Source organism: Manis javanica, chromosome 17 (assembly GCF_040802235.1).
Source record: "Manis javanica isolate MJ-LG chromosome 17, MJ_LKY, whole genome shotgun sequence".
Classification (NCBI taxonomy): Eukaryota; Metazoa; Chordata; class Mammalia; order Pholidota; family Manidae; genus Manis; species Manis javanica.
The window spans coordinates 56,079,041-56,099,395 of record NC_133172.1 but is presented as its reverse complement, the minus strand read 5'-3'; the positions used below and the strand labels follow the sequence as shown (position 1 = coordinate 56,099,395).

The 20,355-nt window shown below is 43.2% G+C and overlaps 1 protein-coding gene across 5 annotated transcripts in view; it reads right to left on the bottom strand.

Moving 5' to 3' along the window:
• The window catches only part of WWOX (WW domain containing oxidoreductase), a 901,165-nt gene that overhangs the window by 584,233 nt on the left and 296,577 nt on the right, over window positions 1–20,355 (bottom strand). Inside the window, exons 9-10 of one of the 5 annotated variants that reach the window (XR_012126881.1) lie at window positions 2,895–3,342; window positions 989–2,147 (exon numbers count right to left, since the gene is read on the bottom strand). The exons of 3 other annotated variants lie outside the window; for them this stretch is intronic. Coding sequence is in view for 1 of the 2 variants with exons in the window: in XM_073226548.1 (XP_073082649.1) it covers window positions 3,316–3,342 (27 nt within the window). In the remaining variant the exon portion in view is untranslated. Of the gene's footprint in view, window positions 1–988; window positions 3,343–20,355 lie in introns of those variants that run through there. One more of the 5 variants, XM_073226548.1, reaches the window with a different exon arrangement.

Genomic DNA, 20,355 nt, shown 5'->3' with positions numbered 1-20,355 from the left:
AAAAATTGTGGTGTTTATTTGACAGTGGAAAAAACAAGAGACCAATTTTATCCTATTTCACTAATTGGGATTATAGAATTATGACACAAAAGATATGGAGCCAGATATCTGATCTACCTTTCCATCTGAATAGATGTATCATAACCATGTATTTCTCAACGCAGGTGGGACTATAACAAGCAGGTTCAAAGTTGTTATTCTTCGGACACAATTTTTTTAAAGCCTCCAAAAAGCATATTTCTGCTCTAATACTAAAATAATTTGCCTCAGCTTTACCAAAATGAAGCTTTGTTTTCATATGTGTCAGCATTAACCTGAAGCTAATCATTTCCTTTGGGTGTTGGCAAAAAATGCTTTATTTTCAGGATAAGTTAATAATATCAAAAACAACACTATTATGCTCTGTCACCCACCGAAACACTCTGGAATGAGGAAAGAAACTTCAGATGGTTAACTGACCTTGCACCCTTTAACTGTCAAATGGATTCCATAATGGCAACTCAGAAATCCAATTCCATAATCCTGAGAAACTCCGTCTGCTCCAAATCCCTCCCTGATATTCTCTAAAAGGTTCAAGAAACAGCTATTATAACATTGGCATTTAGCTCTAAAAAAAAAAAGGATATCAAAGCCAAATATATCAGAAATGAAGATGTTGGTTGCTCAGCATTCACCAAGGATACACAAAGAGTTCACCTTTGGGCAAGCCAAGTTTCCCTTTCTGCACGGAAATTATGTATTTTAAAGTGCCAGCACCAGAAAGACGAATAGAAAAGGTTCATAGACACAAGTTATTTCTAGTTTTCCTAAACACTCTCCTATCACCTCCACAATGCGTACACACACACACACACACACACACACACACACACACACACACACACACACACACACACACACACACACACACACTGCCCTGCACAAAAGATTTGGCATGCTTGAAAAAGTTCTGGAGAATATGGCTAGAATGTGGGAAAAAACCTGTATCTTCCCAATTTTTCAGAATTTTATTAACTAGGTTCAGTGCAATTATGTGCTGATAGAAGGATATATTTGAAAAAAATTTAAATATTTTCAAACAAAGAATTGAAGGTGGGGACAGCCTTCCCACAGGTAATGATAAACAAAGGCATATGGGGCCCAGGTCCCCTCAAAGTTCAGTCTCCCCAGCATGACTCTGTTTCAATCAATGGCTTTTATTTTCCTTACAAAATCCTTTTCATGTCCTGATTTTCAACTCTTCAGAAAGGATGTTCTTCTAAGTAGGCAGGAGACACATAGAGCAGGGCCCGAATGAACAGTGATAATCCAGGCAGGCAGAAGCCACAGATTCTTTTTAAAACTCTAGAGGCTCCAGACTTTTCATTGTGCACCTTTTATCAGGGAAATTCAAGGCAGATGCCACAATATACATCTCATGTATTTATAAGTTAGAAACTGGTATCATTCTGTTGGCTACCACTTCAAGGCATGGCACAGGGTGAAAAACAGTGCATGCACTTGCACATCTCCTTTTGCTGATGTAGACTTGTGTTTCTGTGACTGACTTCCAAGATCTGATGCCACTGTCACTGTATTTACCTTGCGACAGCTGAGGGGTTCGTGTCAGGAGCAGCTGATGTACCAATCCTGCCACTTGCTCACAGCTTGCTTGGGCGCGCACTCTAAGTATTATCTTTAAATGCTGGTCTCTTTGCGGACATCTCCTTAAGCCTCGTGCTCATGTTGTAAGGGATGCTTTCGTTCAAAACAGATAATCCAATGTCTTGCTGCATTTAACACAGCACACCTGGGAAACCGCAGTGTGTTTCCTAACGCTGGAAGTCCACAAAGAGCAGAGGCCCCACCGGGAACCCTCTCCTTGGGGAAACGTCCGGCCTTACTTCAGAATGCCTTGCACGTCACACAGGGCTCCTGAGTCCCAGGACTGGAGAGGGCACCTATTGCAATGCATCTGCATACTTGTAAAGATCCATGCTCCTTAATTGAGGGCCAATGTCATGCAGCATTAAGAGCGAAGACCCTGGAGCCAGACCACCTGAGTTGGAATCCCAGCTGGCCAACTCCGTATTCAGCGTGCCTGTGTCCTCGGCTGAAAATAGGGACAGTAACAGTGCTGCTTCACAGGATATTTGAAATGATGATGTCTGTAAACATACGTAAAGTGCTTAAAACAGTAGTACATGCCCACTAAATGCATCAAAATTTAATAACAAATGGAAAAGGTCCATGGATAAATAAAAGTTGTAGTGTTTTCTTTTGGAACCCCAATGGGTCAACTGTCACACTTTGGAGACTTCTGCCTTAGAGCAGCGCTATCCTAATAGGACGCTCCTCTGTGATAGAAATATTCTCTGCAGCACTACCCATGTGGTAGCCATGGCCCAGAGTGGGCTACTCAATAGTTGAATATGGCTAGTGCGACTGAGCAACTGAATTTTTTATTTTACGTAATTAACTTTAATTAGAGCAGCCATATGTGACTAGTGGCCATCATGTTGGACAATGAAGCTCCGGAAGGTTGATAATTTCTGATACTCTCTAAGACGGAGCTCAGTTCTTTAATCCATCAGTTTGCCCAGTAAAGCATGGCTGCTTAGATGAGATCAAGCAAGCCTGTTTCTGAGCCCTGAAGCCAAGAGAAGCATCACTTCTAGCCTCTCAGTTCTCTTGCGTCTAAGATGCTCTATTGCCATTGGCTGTACTGTCCTCAGGAAGAGGTGGTGACTCGGGCCACTATCGGGTCGGCATTACTGGAGGTCTCTAATTTGCGCTGGCTGGGCTTTTCCTAGCTCAGCTTGGGTTTTATTCTTGGTTTGGGTCTTGAATCTTGGCTCAAGGACCTCTGAATCCTGCCTGTGACCACTGTCCAGGTTCCCAGGCCAGATACTTACACCACTTTATTTGATGCCTTGACCTCTGTTCTCAACTTGCAGATGATTGCCCACATTCCACAGATGGACCTCTGTGTTGACCCTCCTGTGACAACGGCCGGACGATTCTCTGGGGGAAACCAGACCAATGCCAATCTCTTCTAGGGAAAGAGATGTATCTTGTGTTCATTTTCACTAGGTCGGGGGAGGGAGGGAGGGACAGATGGACGGACAGAGCTATGTAGTGCTGAACTGTATGTTAATGCAAATAGAGAGAAGGGAAACACTTCAGATATTTTGCCCTTCTTACCAAGATGTTTTTTCATTTCTTTTCTGAACACTCTTACCTTATAGGAAACAAACAGGGCATTGCTTAATCCTATTAAGTTTTAGGAAGACTGGATATCCAAGTTTGTGACTCCCACAGCCATGGAACAATGCTTCACCCATCATAACAGGCTAGTGACTTCTACAGAATGACAAAATGGAAGGGAAAAAGGCCATGACAGAGACATCAACATCAAACGGAACACTGGAAATAAGTTAATGAAATTACATTACAGATTCAGCTTACTCAGAAAGGACTTGTCCAAGGGAAGGAAAGGAGGTGGTGGGGGTGGGAGGGAACCTCACCCCCAGAACCAGCTGTCTAGTTTGAACTGCTGGATTGCTGAGCACACACTGTCTGCATATTCATAGGTACCACAGGAAATTAAGCACCTCTGCAACGGCAATAAAACTGTCTCCTGCCAGTGAGTGCGGTGAACCGGGGACTCAGCAGCCCCCTCGTGGTCTGGAAGAATTAATGCAGCTCCCAGAGGTGTGACAGTTCTGGAGGTGGAGGGAGCCCTTTGAGAGGAGGGGGATAGATCAGAACCATTGGTAAAGTCGTCAGATTTGGCCCTGGTTCATACAGGGAGGGCGATGCATCATTATCAACACTTTTTCCTTCCAAAGTCCGCCAAGGAACCCCGGTGCACGCGCCAGTGCAAAGTAGCACGCGCATAAAGAAGCGGCAGATCAAATGAGCTCAGTATTTCCATTTAAAAATATCATTTAAAGGAATTTTAAGCTGCCTGAGAAGATGGATACACTGTGTTTGTTTCCTACATTAATGAGCTATAAAAAGAATGGAATAGGCCATAAATACAGTATTTTGTAACAGCCTTTACTAAAAATGCTACTACTTGTGTTTATCATTTATATCCTTGTATACAACCTCAAAATTGATTACACTTTAAACCATACAGAGCTTGCTGTGTTTTTCATTTTGTGCAATACTACAAACATTTTTATAACACAGTTAATATATTCCATATTTTGTGTTCTTATTGATTATGAATATTTCTTTAGGGGATTTTATTGCTTTTAAAATAACAAATGTTAGGTATTAAAAAATAGAAAAACCTATTGCCGCTCTTATATTTTTCTTTCCCTTGGTAATTCTAATACATACATTTTAGCACGAACATACCCAGAACATCTTTCTCTATATCTTTTATACTTCCTCACACTAAAATCAAAGAACTACTAACATAGTGCATAGTAAAAGAACCAGATTTTTCAAAGGAAACCCATCATTTTATGTGTTAGACTTCAATTCATAATCCTTTCCTTCCACAATTAAAAAATTAAAGTGCCAAAAGATTATCCGCACGTAACATGATGCTTTTACATCAAGTATATATTATCTTTTCTAATTGCCATTTCAGTTTATAGGCTAAAATATGATTTATATATATGATATGATTTCACTATCAATTATCAAACTGAAAAAAATAAAATCTGACATTATAAATTCTCTCCTGGAAATTAGTTTTATTATTTTTTCCATAATCCTATCACATAAGCTATAAGTGCATTGCGGCATAACACTTTAATTTTTCCAGTTAGTTTTAAGCAAGCCCAGAGGTGAGGTTTAATAAGGATCAACGGCACTTTATCTGGGACAGGGCCTCTTCACAGCATGCAAATTACACAGTAACACTTAAAAAAAGAAATAGATTTAATTAAAAAAAAAGTAGAACCGCAGGCTCTGGAAATTCAATTAAAGGATTTATGCAAAGGTTTGCTAGGTTTTTATATGCAGTTACTGCTTACATAATGAGCTTTTCATATTAAAAATCAATAGGTAATCTAGACTAGAAGATCATCCCCTTAAATACATTTTTGAAATCAATTTGAAAAATAGTCCATCAACTGCTGTGACTACTCTTGCTTCTTCGATTACACTAAAAGCAATATTTAGATTGTAAGACGTGTCATGGAATATCTATGCTTGGATATTGCTTTCAAGAGCTCTTACACTTTTGAGTGCCTAAGATGACCACCTAGTAATTCAAGATTGCGTTAAATGTATAAATAATTTATTTAATTACCAGCAAAAGTCTACAGATACAACCCCATCGTATTTATTATGGTTAAATGACAGGAGAAAAAGGAAGGAAGAAGGAACTGACGGAGGAAAGGAGGGAGAGAGGAGGAGAGAGGGAGAGACAAGGTGGAAGCGTACAGAACAACCTCTTTAAATGAGTCTCCGCTCTCTCAATCGCCCATTGTGTTGGCTACTTAGCACTTGGAGAGAGGCGGTTCACTTTAAAACTCATTCAGGGCTTCCACTGAGGAAGCGATTAGCTAGCTCTAACTTAAGCGGACTTTGAATAGTCCGTGGTAATGGGGCACAGGTCTTGAAAGGAAAACGAATGCCTGTGCTCTGATTCTGTCCCGTAAGCTCACCATCTGCCTCCCGGCCGAGACTGGCCTGGATTTGGGAAAATGACAACACTACACAGGTTTCCGTGCGCCATTCCTGACCGACTGGCAGATGGTCATCACCCAGAGAGAAACGCGGGGAGGACTGGAGGAAAGGAGGAACCCAGAGAGGTCCACATCTGAACTCCGCCCGTGTGTATTATAGATCAGTAAGAGACCCGTTCTTGAATACCTCTTTTTCTTACTTTTATTTAAAAGGTTCTTATCTCTAAAAGGTGCAGTGAGCACTCTGTGCCCATCAAAATGAAAACCACGGCTCAGGTTATCTTCAAATGCATCCTTGTAAAACCAGACCTCAGCTTTATAAAGGACTCATGTATAACAAAGCAAGTCCTGAGCTCTTCTGGAAAACTCCAAGAAGAAAGAAGAAAAATATTTACAAAACAAACTTATGCATCTACCAAAAGCTCCTAACTCAAGAATGACCATGCTTCAAGAAGGTGCTGATGCAGCGCATTTAGGCAAAGGAGAGCCCAAAACACTACAAGGAAGACGTGCCCCCCAGTGCCCAGCATGGAGAAGATGAAGACGAGGAGGATGAGGTGAAGCAGCAGCTTCTGACATCTGAGATCCTGGTGGTGTTCGCATCATGTTTCTGAAAGGACAGTTCTGCACTTGATCCTACCATAAGCTGGCCTTTCTTCGGAAAGTGCCTACAGCTGTGCTGAGGGAGATTTGGGGGCCTGAGCAGGCAGCATTAGTCTTCACGTTAACAAACATACATTTACGGACACAGCCGGCACTTGCAGAACTGCTCGACGGGGTAGGCGCTGCCAGCTCCCACAGTGGTTACAAATACGAATCCAATTGACTTTGCATGCTTAAAATAGGCTACAAATTTCTGTACATACACTTATTCTTTTTTTTTAAGTTTAGAGGAAAGAAATAACAAGAGACTGAAAAATAAGACATAGTACCTTGAAAACATTATGTTAAGTGAAAGAAGCCAATCACAAAAGACCATGTATTGCATGATCCCACTTACATGAAATGTCCAGGAAAGACAAAACTATGGAGACAGAAAGTAGATTCGTGGTTGCCTAAGGCTGGCAGGGGGAGTGGGAGTATGGCAGATGACAGCCACGGGGTGCAGGCTTTCTTTTCAGGGTAATAAAAATGCCCTAAAAACAGTTCCATGCATATACTAGGGGCCATTAGGGTGTACACTTTAAATGAGTGAGCCGGGCGATATGTGAATTATATCTCAATAAAGCTGTAATAATAAAAAAACAAGGTGCAGTTATAACTGTAGTCTGAATAGTAGAAGCTTTAAGGAAAAGCAAAGAAGAAAATCTGAAAAGGATGGGACCAAATTTAACAAAAAAATCTTTATTTTCTACCCACACCAATCTGGCAAATAAAATATTGAAGCTTTCTCCATCTCTACACAATTCTTTCTCTGAGGATCAGTTTACAGAATGCATCAGGATAGAATTTACAAACATACTATTTTGGTTTCCTATAGAAAAGTACTAAAACCAAAATAGGCAGAACCTTCCCATCCAGGAAATGAGAGCTTCAGTGCAAAATGTTCCAGGTTAGTATGATCAAAATGTCAAATATGAAACCGTTTGTAACAATGTGTGAGGTGTTAGTAATGGAAGTTTGAACAATGTTAACACGTAAAATTTCAGCAGAACCATTTCAATCCATAAATGTATAAAAGTCATTTTACAGTGTGCTTACCAGTCAAGCCCAAGAGCTGTTGTAAAGATACCCTCAATGTCACTTCATTTTCTTTTATTCTTATTATCACATTTAAATTTCTCTGTAAAAGTGGTCTTGATAGGTAATTTTATTACACATTTCAAGACTGTTCATTCTGAACAGAACTTCCTCCAAGGAATTAGCAGATAAAGAGAGACCACTTTCCCCTCATCATCCCTAAATTACGTGTAACTACAGAATGGGAATGACAGTGTGCATGTGGCAAGGACTTGGCCTGCTATGCCACACGATAGCTCAATAATCTTAGAGGTGACTCTTTTTGGCCTGCAGAGAACTGCTAATTGGCTGTAACACCTTACAATCTGGTTTGCAAAGACCTGGGAATAAAGAGTAAGGTAGACAGGGAAAGTCAGGACTGGGGCTTGTTGGAGAAAGAATTCCCAAAAGCAGCCATGAGAGCCACACCAGCATTTAAGACAAGAACACATCCTAACTTCTCATTTCACTTGGAGTAGGTGGGCAAAATAGCTCCTTAATTGCGTCTGCTTATAGGTAAGTACATCACTTGCACTAGGTGTTGGCAAACTTGCCTGTAAACGGATAGTTAGTAAATATTTTCAGCTTTGCAGATCATATCTTATCTGTAGCCACTACTCAATTCCGCCATTGTAATGATATACAGCAGCCACACACAATACGTAAATGGATGAGCAAGGCTATGTTCCCAATAAAACTTTATTTATGGACAGTCAAATTAAAATTTCATACTGTTCTCATGTATTGCAAAAAACTATTTTTAATATTTTTTCAGCCATTTAAAAATGTAAAAAGAATTCTTATCTTGCAGGCTGCACCAAAACAGACAGTGGGTGAGATCTGGCCTGGGGCCCATTGTTTGCTGTTTCCTGTGCTAGACCACAGACTAGCCAGGAGGGAGGTAGACCAGTAACCTGTCTTGACTTGTCAATCATTCATCCCATACTCTATATCTCAGAACAAAATTCTATGATTAGATAGCTTAATTCCTATGAAAAGAAATTTATATACTAAACGTTCTAAAGAAACAATTTTAAGGCCCCAAAATTTTCCATTACTTAAAAATAGACAAAGATTTTGAGAACTGATGACTTTGAATTACTCAGGATTAGAGGCACAGTGGCCTTGGCTTATAAGATATGAGGTTGACCGTGTTACCTCTGACCCTGCATAGTAATCCCATTGTTAATGCAGCAGGTTATAGGAACACAGTAGGCCACCAACCCTTAGCACTGGTGCTTCTACATGGTGGGCATTTACATGTGAAATATATACCAGGACTGATATTTACAGTATTACTTTGTCCTCTTTCAACTTTGATTTTGCATCAACCTTTCGACCACTGCAAGCAGAGGTGCCTGAGAAAAATATGTGCACACTCAAAACTGGCAGAGACCATCTCAATCACAGTCATAATAACTAGTTGAAATAATAAACTCTTACTTTACTGAATAAGGTAAAATGTCTAAATTATGTTATATTTCTGACAAGGCATATTTAGTGTATTTCAAGTACATGTAGAATCAAAAATTGATCAGTTATTTCGAATCACTTTGGAGAATAGGGGGAAAAAAACACTGCAAATTGATGTACTAAAGAGCTTTAAAGTTTATTAATAAGTCATACATCTAGCACATGATGACATTTACCCTATTCCTTGACATGGAAAACCCTTATTATTATTATTGCTAATACTATTATTCTGATTAAGAGTTATAGAAACTCTAGCCTAGTTGAGCTCAAATGATGTTCAGGTATGCATGCTTACATGTTTTTTATGTTCTATCCAGTGTGGCCCAAAGAAGGATTTTTAAGCAGCATGAGGCAATTACCCTAATATAGATGGATCTCAGTACAAAGTCAGAGCAAAAGAGGCAATAATAATAGGAAAGGCAAGAAGTTCAAGTCTCACTTCAGGGATTTCATGCACAATGCAAAGTTCTGAGATCACCACATCCCACATCGTCACATCAAAAATGTGCTGATGAGAAGACTCTGACAGGTGAAGTCTTCCTATGTCAAAGCTGGCAACTTTCTAGAAACACTGCACTGGAGTGCTTCCCAACTGAAGAAGAACACAATTACTTGCAAATGTTCAGACAGACAAATGGGGTGAGGGATGACTGTTGTATTCCCAAAGAAGCCTCGCCCCCAAGGATTATCCTGAATCTCCCTTAAACCTGCATTCTGCATTTGCATCAGTGTTTATTGGTGGCTCATTAATCAGGGGTGGAGGGTGAGGGAGGTGCATGTATTGGATGAAGAAACATGACTGACTGTCCTGCAGCAGTGCTACAAGGTGAGGGCTAGTCCCTCTGCCGCTCCTGTGACTTCCCCTCCTGCATGTTGCTTCTTGATAACAAAAGGGCTGCTGCAGCTCTTGGCGTCAAACCTGCATCTGGGGCAGGAAGAAAGGGAAGGAGACAGCAGCGACGCCCTGGCTCTTCATCCAAAAGTAGAAGGTCTCCCTGAAGGTCCAGGCAGATTTCTGCTTTTCCTTGTTGGCCAGAACTGTCATGCAACTGCCCTGAGCTGCTAGAGGGGCCATGAAGGTGGGCACAGCATCCTCCTTTCCACTCTTTCATGTGGACAGCAGACAAGGGCTCCTTGCACACTGGACAGTATGAATGGGGTCTACTTCTCCCAGAGGCCGGGAGGGTGGAAGGCAGGCAGCATGATTTATCTATCTCTGGCTATCTCCAGAGTCAATCAGATGAAGAACTTTGGCAAAAAAACTGAACTGAACTTAGACTACAAAGTGACCTAGCATAAGCAAATAACCAGCCGTACATGTGCCAAGGAAAAGACTTGCGGTGCTATCTGTTCGCCCAACCTGTTTGCTCTTCTCCCTGAGCACACGGCTCCACTACATTTCCTAGCCTCTTACATTTCAGAGATGTGTGCCACTCCCGGACCTTGTCCTTAAAATGCACCCCCCACACACACACATGATACGTGATATTCTGGCCTCTTCCACCAGCTGGAAGCACACAACCAAGGCAGCCTTAGGAGCCAGGTGGTAGGTGACCGAACCACAAGATGGAAAGACCTTGGGTCCCTGAGTTACCCCATGGAAGAGAGCTGCCTGCTAATATGGAACAGTCAACTTCGGACTTTACATTAAAAAAAAAAAAACACTTTAACCATGTTTGAGCCACTGTATACATGCGGGCTTGTTTCTTATTTCACAATACCTCAATCTAAAATTTATATGTCTGCCAAAAGTGCCTAAGAATTTCCTTCACATCTTTGGGCACTTATCTCAGGTGACACATGTTGGCTTGCTTCAGATTCATCCCTAAGTGTCATCCACGGTCACCTCACCTTGGCCACTACAGCTCAAGGAGGATGGTCTTCTCAGGAAAGCAGGCTGACGACACTTCAGCAAACTGGCAGAGGCAATCACAAGCCTGCAGGTCCAGCCTCGTTGTCCACATGCAAGCTAAACGCAGAGACTCTGCCCCGCTACGTGCGAGGTGCTCAGAGATGTCCTGGCAGCCTGCCATGCTTGTAAAGTTCTGTTTTCACATCTTTTAACTTGGTCCCTTTTATCAAAAAGCCCTCGTGCACACTCCATGATATGCTCTCCCAGGGAAAGTCTAGCTGAACACTGAATGGGTGATTTATAGCACCATCATCACACCGCATTGTGGAGCCCTGTCGTCTCAATTTCAGAATCCTGGTCGCCTCTCTGTTTACTTTCTGTTTGCCTTCAGCCCTTCTCCAAGAGCTATTGTGAGGAGATGCCTTTTGTAGCTTAAGAGTTTGGCTTTTGTAAGTTACTCTGAGTCATATTCTCCTTGTTCTGCTCCTGGGTGGAAAACAAACTGCTTAAGGGAAATGGCTTTATAGCACCAGTCCTTAAATATTTTACAGGCAGAAATCTTGGGTGGTTTGGAGGCTCAATTACCCTTCTCAGTAGAGGGTATTAATATCCCTGAGGGTTTACGTAACAAACCCAGGGTGACGCAGTGCCACTGAAAACTCTCAGTGTTTATATCTGAAACCTATGACTCAATGGCATTTGAACACTTGAAAAAGAGTAAGGCTAGCAGGACTGCACAGGTGTCAAAACAAAATCAATCTATCCATCCACCTATCTATGGAGAGACACAATAAAGATACCCAAGATGTTTGGAGCTACTAAGTAAAGACATCATGATATTGGAAGTTACCCTCTTGAATATACTTTTGGTGCTGGGGAGGGGAGAACAGGTAAAAAGGGAAGTCTTTTTAAGCATTAGCTACTTAAAAACAAAGAGCCAGAGCAGATCTGTCATAATGCCGAAGTAGGTGGCTGTGGGGTGTTATCACTGCGGCCTAATCTACTTCATTTCATCTATCCACAACTCTTTGAAGTAAATACTATCATCCCCACTTTATAGATGAGAAAGGCAGGTTCAGCAACCTACCCTAGAGGTCAAGAGCCAGTATCTAGCAGACACAGGACTTGCACGGGGGTCTGTTTTATTCCAAGTGCGGTGCTTTTTCCACTGGGCCATTCTGTCCGCTCTCTCTCTCAGGATTACTGACATGCACAGAGAAACGAAGGCTTGGCATTCCTTCTAAGAGGTGCCGAAAATGCACCAGGAGAGGCTGCTCCAGGAACTGCATTCCATGGGAGGCATAGAGGCCACATGCTGGATCCAGAAACTCAGTTTGAACTCGGATGGGTGGCGCTCCTCTGCACAATCCCCCCTTTGCTGTTAATAATATGGAGAAAAGAAAAAGGCAACCAGTGTGAGCGGCAGCGCTGGTAGAACATCACAGGTCAAAGAGCCTGGGGTTCAGCTCCCCGTGGAGTTTGAAAAAAAAGAAGAGGCAGCCCAGAAGGACATTCCTAAACCTAAGGTGCACATCTGCTCTCTGGAAAGAGCAGCTGACCAGGGGGCAGGGAAAGGCCACAGAAGAGTGACAATCCAGTGCAAAGGGATCTGTGGGTGCCAGCAGCTGGGGCAGTCATGACAGACTTCCTGAAAGAGATCAGCTCTGACTGGAGGCTTGAAAAGCAGCAGAGACAGGATGGAGCTTTCTCAATAATGGAAAACATATCAACAGACCCCATCCCACACAGTCAATTTCTGAACAAGGGTTGGAGAAAAAAATAAAAAAGAAAGAAAATGAAGCCAAACGTGGAAAGAGTCAGGGTGACTGGTGTCCCTGGGTCTGGAGTCATGTTAAATCCAGAGAGACAGGGCACCTACAAGATTCCAATATGTTCCTCTAAATTCTAAGAAAGAGGAAAAATGTTTCAGCGCTGTGTCAATGTTAAGCTTTTATCAGCACTAATTTCCACCTCCCTTTTCCCTTATAATTCTGAACATAGGGAAAACAGACATTAATGAAGCAAAACTTTTATCTCTTTCTGCTCTAATGAAAGCCAAGTTACAGTTATATTTTTCCCCAAGATTTTTCTCCACTTAATGAAGACATTAATTCTGAGTTTTCAAAGCCACTTTACAAAAGAGCATTCAAGAGACATTAAAGTCAGTTTAAACTAAAAAGTCTTTTTGAAGTCAATAAACAATAAAAGAACAATGAAAAGAGTGCCTTTGATGGTGCTGGAGTCTAGAGTCTTTAATTTTTGTTTTAATCTACAAGATGCGTAAGTCTTGTATTTAAATACTCCTCACCTCTAGAATACAGTAAGCTTGGATCAAATATTTGCTTTACAATTCTCTCCTTAGACTATGTACGTATGTATCATGTGGGTATGCATATGTGTATGCATGTGTATATAGGTGAGTATATGTATATATACCACACACATGCATCCATACCTCATTAACACACACATGCACACACATACATGTTATTAGTATGGATGGAGGTCCAGAGGAAGTTCTCCACTAGAAAGGAGAGGGAGAATGTTTTTAATTATTTCCATTCTAGTTTCTTAAAAATTAAAAAAAAAAAAGAAGGAATCTTTGGCTTTGAAATTCATGGTGAGATCAAAGACTATAATGCACATAGATTTTTCAAGGTACACATTATTAATAATACACGCAAACACATAATAAACTGATTACATGGTCAAGAAATGATAATCAAAGTGCCCGGCTCTGAGGCTCCGTACACAACACCATGCAGGGCAGGTGGGGTCCCTGTCTGAGCTCTGTTTACCTGGCACTACACACAGCCCCAGTCATTTCCTGCCCGTGCTGTAATGGTGGGGTTGTTTAGTACATAAGTAAGAAAAGGAAAAAACAGCTTACTATGTATGCCCCACATGCCAAAAACATCTCTCCTCCGTGTTAACCTGTTTTTCTTTACTCAGGTGAAATTCATGCATCACAGAATTAACCAACCACTTCAAAGTGTGCAATTCAGTGGCGTTCAGTACTTTCACAAAGTTGTGCAAGCACCACCTCTTCTAGTTCCAAAACATTTCCATCCCCCTAAAGGAAACCCCATGCCCCTAGCACCCACTCGTCCCCCCCAACCCCAGGCAACACCGGCGTGCAGTGTGTCTCTAGCAATTTGCCCTGTTCTGGATGTTTTATATAAATGGAATCACATTATATGTGGCCTTTGGCTTCAGATGTGTTAACCCCCTTTATTTAATATAAAATTAAGCCCGTCTGAATGCAACTCTGATTCTAAAGCTCAGGTCCTCAAAAATGAAAAAGAATCCATGAAACACAGAACACTTTAAAAAACATCAATTGATTACACGACTCATGCCCTCTGAGGATGGGTATTACTCAGCAAGGTGCATTTATATGGGGAGCTTATTACCAACATGGGTTGTGTAAGTGGAAAATACTACCACATTCCTGGAAAGCGTGTGAAATTAGGAGACTATGGGCCCATGTGGTTATTAGCAAAGAGGCACATTATTCAGGGATATTGCCCCAACCTTTGAGCTTGGGGTCATGGGATAAAACAGACAATTCTTTAACAAATCTTCCCTCAGGGCCACTTAGGGAAACGACACAGCAGGCTGAGTGGCTTGTAGGTTTAATTCAGTATGATCTCCAATCTAGATTATTCATCCACATTAGAAGTGGGAATTTTTATAGTTCTCTTTCTCCTTTCTCTGACTGTCCTTACTGAAGGCGCAGCAATGCGCCCCGCATCAGAACGGAGAGTGCAGCACCCGTTGCCCAACAAGGGGACTGAGTGGGGACCTGTTCATAGATGAAAGGGAGGGGCAGCCATCATCAGACCTCTAGAGATGAGGCTTCCCAGGGACAAAGGGGGACACACCGTGAAATGGGGCAGAGGGGGACGTGCAGACGGATAGGGCTCAAGTCCTGCCTTGCTTCTGAAATGGCTTCTAAACTGCAGCTTTATTGTCTATAAGAGGGGGAATGCTGTGAAGATGAAATGAGATATGGGCACAGTAGGCCCTCAATAAATACTAGTCACTGGGCACTGTGATCCCAATTCATGACTTGGTCATGCTGCCTTGTGTGGACCCAGGAAGCAGCAGGGACTCCGGACTGTGCTTAGTTAATTCCTCCCTTCCTCACTCTCTCCCTCTACCCCCCACCCCACCTCCTCTCCCTCCATCCCTCTTTCCCTTCTTCCCTTTCAATTCTGTTTGGCATCAAATATGCCAGTATGCCCCTTGGCCACAGTGCTAAGTGAGAAGCCTTACAAGTCGTGCTCCTCATGCCACATGTCTGAGATAAACCAGACAGAGCCATTCCCAGGCCCAGAGAGGGCTCCGGCGGATGGAGGTGGGCTCAGATCTGCTTCAGCTACTCCACCACAGACCCCTGCCCGTGAGTCCCAGGTTCTGATCCCACACTGGAATTTCGGCGGCATGGGAGGGAGACCCGTGGAGGCAGCTACACTGCATTACACAGTGGGCACAACGGTCCTGAGGCCCAAAGGCCCAGAGCAGGAAATCGGGAAGTGTGAGTCACGCTTTGAATCATCCACGTGATCATTTGCAAACAGGGCCCCGTTATAAAGCACTCCGTTAAACTCTATTTGACCATAAACCATAATGAACCTAACGTGGATCAGCCCTGGGATGAAGCAAGTGCGAAAAACGCCCAACCTTGACGGTCAGGGTAAGGACCTGATGACAGGGCTTTGCACAACAGTCTCTTCAACCACAGAACCAAAATGATTTATTGAGAACCTACTATGTGCCAATCAGTAAAATCCATCCATGCATACTGTCTCATCTCATCTCATTGTTCACTCTGAGGCAGCCCACCAACCCCTCACCCACTCAAAACAAAACCAGTGGCCCATCCTACATTTACCAATAATGACAGCTGCTCAGTGTGTCTGGACAGTGCTGGATAGCTTTTTCTTTTGTGAATTTAAAGAATCATTATGCTGCAGAGCAGAGAAAAGTCAGCAGCCAGGTATGAACTTGCAGTTGGACATCTTGTTTTTCAAGGACTGTCCTTTTAGCAAGCCTGGCATTTCATTAAACGTCGTAAAAGAATCTCTCTGATTAGCCTTTCCCACGGATGAACACCACCTACAAGCACCTCAGACATGGGAACTGCTCTTGCAATAGCCCCACGCAGTCTGAAAAATGCTGATCACCAAGGCAAAATTCCTCAATGCTGCATATTTTCTTTCTGGCATGGTAAGACCAAACCTGTTACTGGGAACACGGAATTGTAGTGGGATATGGATTTGACACGAGGCAAGTACCTCCCCCAGTGGCAAAGGCAAATAAAACAAAAGTTCGACGGGCCTCAAAGCCACTGTGCATAAATGTCACTGCATCGGGGAAGAGGGGCGATGGGAGGACATTTAGGAAATCACGGTTCTCCCAGGGCGGTGGGGAAAGGCTGCTGTGGTGCAGTCAGCGGGCGCAAGTGCCGGTGCCCAAGAAAAACAGCAGGGACGGGGCAGGACACCGCGAGGCAGCTGCAGTGTGGCCGCCCGCGTGTTGCCATCCCAGTGCCCGCTGCCTCGTTTCGCAGCGCTTATCAAGGGAAAAGCAACTAGTCCAGGCGACAAGGCGAGTTTACAGCAACTGACAGTAACTATAACATACGCCAGTTTGTATTAAGATGTTATTGCGCCTTCCCAGTTCTAATCACCAATTATGGCTCTATTACTCCTACTTGGCAGTTCATCTGCTCCTGCCTCTGCTCAGGGCGACTTGGAGACGGACCTCTGATCTCCCCGTTCCACTTCAGTGCGCGCTCGGCACGGCGGCTGTCATCTGCAGACACTGAAGAGGTAAGGCATTGCTGTGGCCGAGATAACTGCACCTGACCTTACAACAATTTACTAAGGAAATACCTGCTTAATAGCGGTGTGAGCGCAGTTTCCTTTATGCTCGCGACGGCCCTGCAAATTAGCGACAACAGGATAAATCTATGGCCGGCTCACTAGACACTTCATTAAATCACTGTTCTCTTGCCTTGTAGCACGCTAATAGAATCACAGCCCTCGTTAGCTACTGAATAAAAGATCAATCACAGGCTCTGAAAGCTCTTGCTACCAGCTTCCAGAGGAAACAAGGGGGGGGAAAAAAAAAGAAAGAAAGAAAGAAAAGGAGAGACAGCAAGAGAGCGAGAGAGATATTTAGGATCATCGCTGAGATTCAGAATGGCCTCGCTGCAAGTTGCTTAAATTACCTTTTCCACGACTGACTCCAATTGCAATACTCAGAGGAACTTGTTAAGCCCGCTTTCAAAAGCAGTAGTCTAATATATGACTACTAGACCCTGGTCAAAAGTTCATAATGTGCATATGTAAAAAGGTACTAAATTGCCTGAGGGCTAAAACCAGAGGAGTTTAATTGTAGCAAAATGCTGAAAATGGTCTGTTGAGGGTCCTTCTATTGGGATACTGCTGGCTCTGGCTGATTGAAGTACAGAACATAAAAGCCTTACAACAATATTTCCTTAAATGCTGGGGAAACTGCCAGCAGTTGGTATTGCATGAATGTTGTGGTTGAAGAAAAACATTTTCCTCCCCTAAAATAAATAGAGTATTAAGAACTGCTCCAGCCCATAATTCTAAAGCATGACGGAAAAAGGGAGGGCTCAAAGATAATAAATAAGGTATAATTCATAGGGCATGTCCAATCTACTTGCAGTGTATTTTTACATGGGGCACATTCAAGGTATTCAGGCATGACTTGTAAGGGTTTTTGGACTGTGAGTGGCTCCGGGTTTGAAAACAGCTTTGCACTGAAATAACAGCTGCTTCTGGCCGCCTCGCCCATCTCTGGGTTGCACAGACCCAGATGCGGATAAAGGCCCTGGCGGGCTCGCCTTTATTCCATGTTGCATAAAATGAGATCTTGAGTCCCAGCTGCAGACACATTTGACTTGCTGGGATGGATTTCTCATACCCAGAACTCCCAACCTTCCCCAAGTTCACTCCCACTGCTTATTTGTTTGATTGCTTTTTCTTTTCTGGGCTTAGTTCTCATTTGGAGACAGGACAATACAAATAGATGGTGACTCGGAGGACAGTGGAGCCTGTGTTAAATACGGGAGAAACTAGAAACCTGAGAGAAACTAGAAATTCGGTGGGTGGGCACTCTGATTTACAAGAAGCGTTTGTGGAAGTTAAAGTGTTCGTAGAGAGTGAAATACTCATGTCTCATTATAATCAGATTTCTTTAAAAATTCTTCAGACATGGAATTGTGAGCCCTTGCTGTCCCACAAACTCCCATGCAGGCAACATAGTGACAAGCAGTTAGTGTAACTCTCCAACACTGTGCCAGACACGGCGGAAGGATGAACCTCGGGCCATAGCAGGGGTTCTATTCATGGTGAGAATTTGATAAATGAGACTTGCAACATCCATATTCTTACTGGTGTCTGGTATCAGCATTCCGCTCCATGAATAACACTTCTGAACTTGCAGCGAGACGCTAGTGATGCTTCCTAATAGCTTAGAACTAAACACGAAACTCAAGGGAAGCATCCATTTCATAGTTAAGACTTAATTGCTCAAGGACCGCTCGACCTCGGAGGCCCGGTCCTTGCTATGCCACCTGGGTTGGTTAAGAATGCATCACATTTCACATTTTGAAAGGGTCAAATCTAACTTCAGTTCTTCAAAAGCAAGGATACAGCAGGTCACTGGGCACAGCTGCCAGACGCCATGCCAGCGTTCTCTCCTACAAATTGCAAATCTGAGTTGCTCAGGCCAATGCTCTAGAAAAGGAGCAGGGGGCTCCAGAACGGCTCATCCAGGGCGATCTCTCTTCTGCGCTCTGTAAGCGTTGGAGAAATTCACATACTTGAAGCACTAGTATTCGGGGAGGAAAGGAGAAAAAAGAGCACAGAAAAAAAGACACTCATGGAGTCAGTTATTATTCTACCATGTGCCACTTCTTGGGATTCTAGAGTCTTGCAATTTTTCACTTGTAACATCAAGTTGGTCTTCAAGCTGAATGAGAATGCAAAAAACTGAAATTTAAACTGCAAGATAACATCCAAGAATATCCACTGGCGAATGTCAAAAGATGAGCTCCTAAGTGAGAACAACGAAGGAGGGTACAGAGCACAAACTCCCCGGGGCAACCTGGAATGCCAGAGATGGCAGCCCTCCAACGCTCTCCATTCCAGGATTCCTTCCAGGCCTCAGGTCACACATCTCAGAGGGCAGGACTGGGCCCATCCTGACAGTGTACCCCCATCCTCCTCCTGACCACAGAGGTACCCAAACAACAGAGGAGCAGGCCAGCCAGGTCCACAGACCCGTGCTGAGCCCTGGGGTCAGCGACAGGACCCGCAGAAGCCTGGGCGCGCACAGGAAGCACGTGTTTGGAGAAGCAGCGAGATGCAGTGGCAGGACACACACCCCTGAGTCAGACGCTCAGCTCTGCCACTTACAGGTGTGATGGAGGCAAGACAAGTCACTCAGGCCTTGATTTCCTTATCTGCAAAATGGGTATAGTAATGGAACACTCAATAGGTTCCTAAGGGATATAAGGTAAGTGGAATGACATATTAAAAAATACCTGGCTCACTGCCAGGCATTCAATAAATGCTTCCTGTCTACCCTCCTGTGCCTCCCAAGTCACTCCAAAAATAGTACAAAGGATGCTCAAATGAGAACACTACAGACAGGACCATTCTAAAATATGATGCAGTTTTCAATATGATTTCAATGAAAGGCCATGTGGACTCCCTGGGAATCACTGTACTCCAAGAACCACTTAATCTGTCTGTATTGTCCCCCACACTTAAGAGTCAGTTCAAATACAGGAACAAACCAGACTCATTAGCAGCTAGTAGTGTGCACTGCAATGCATGTTCACAAGGTGCTGACCCAGAACCTACCGAAAAGCATGAAATGATATGTGTGACTCATTGCTTCCACCCTTAGCCAGCTTCTTAAAGACAAACCAAAGACTTCAAAGGCTACCTTGGAATCCGTGGGTGGCTTTTACTTACTGGCACTCTACCTGCGTGATATGCATTTCCATTTCCACTTGCTCTGAGTGGACCCCAGCCCCATCTCAGCTCCCTATGTGAAAAGTAAGAATGAATTCACACAAAAAGTCACAATGACTATGGAAAGTGACAGCCAAGAGGCCAAAGGGGGCAAAGTGACATCCAGGGAAAATGATGACACTCAGTTTAATTCTCACTGAAAACGCTGTAGCTTAATACCATGTGTAAAGGTATAGCCTCAAGTATCCTAAAAATAATAACAAACTGTGCCTGATTTTAAAACCATCAGCAAAATCCTCATCACCCACAGATGGAGCTGCTGTGTGTGGACCGGGCTGTATGGGCCCTGGAGAAACAGCCCGCTGCAGGGTTACCTTCCTGGGTATTTATGGATGTTCTGTCATCTCCATACTCGGGGATCCCTGTGTTTAACTCTCGGCACCTGGCATGAGCCTGGGGTCCTGCAAGCCTGTGGTTTCAAGCTGAGCAAGTTAACGTAGCAACCACACTTGATTGATTCAGAGGGAGAAGAGAGAGCAAAAGTGTATATTCAGTACTTTTCTATGAGCAAATTACTTTGAATTTCATAAAGGGAAACAATTAGGTATTTATCTCTTAAAATACCTCACTTTTGGCTTTCTTAAATTTCTCCAACTGTGTA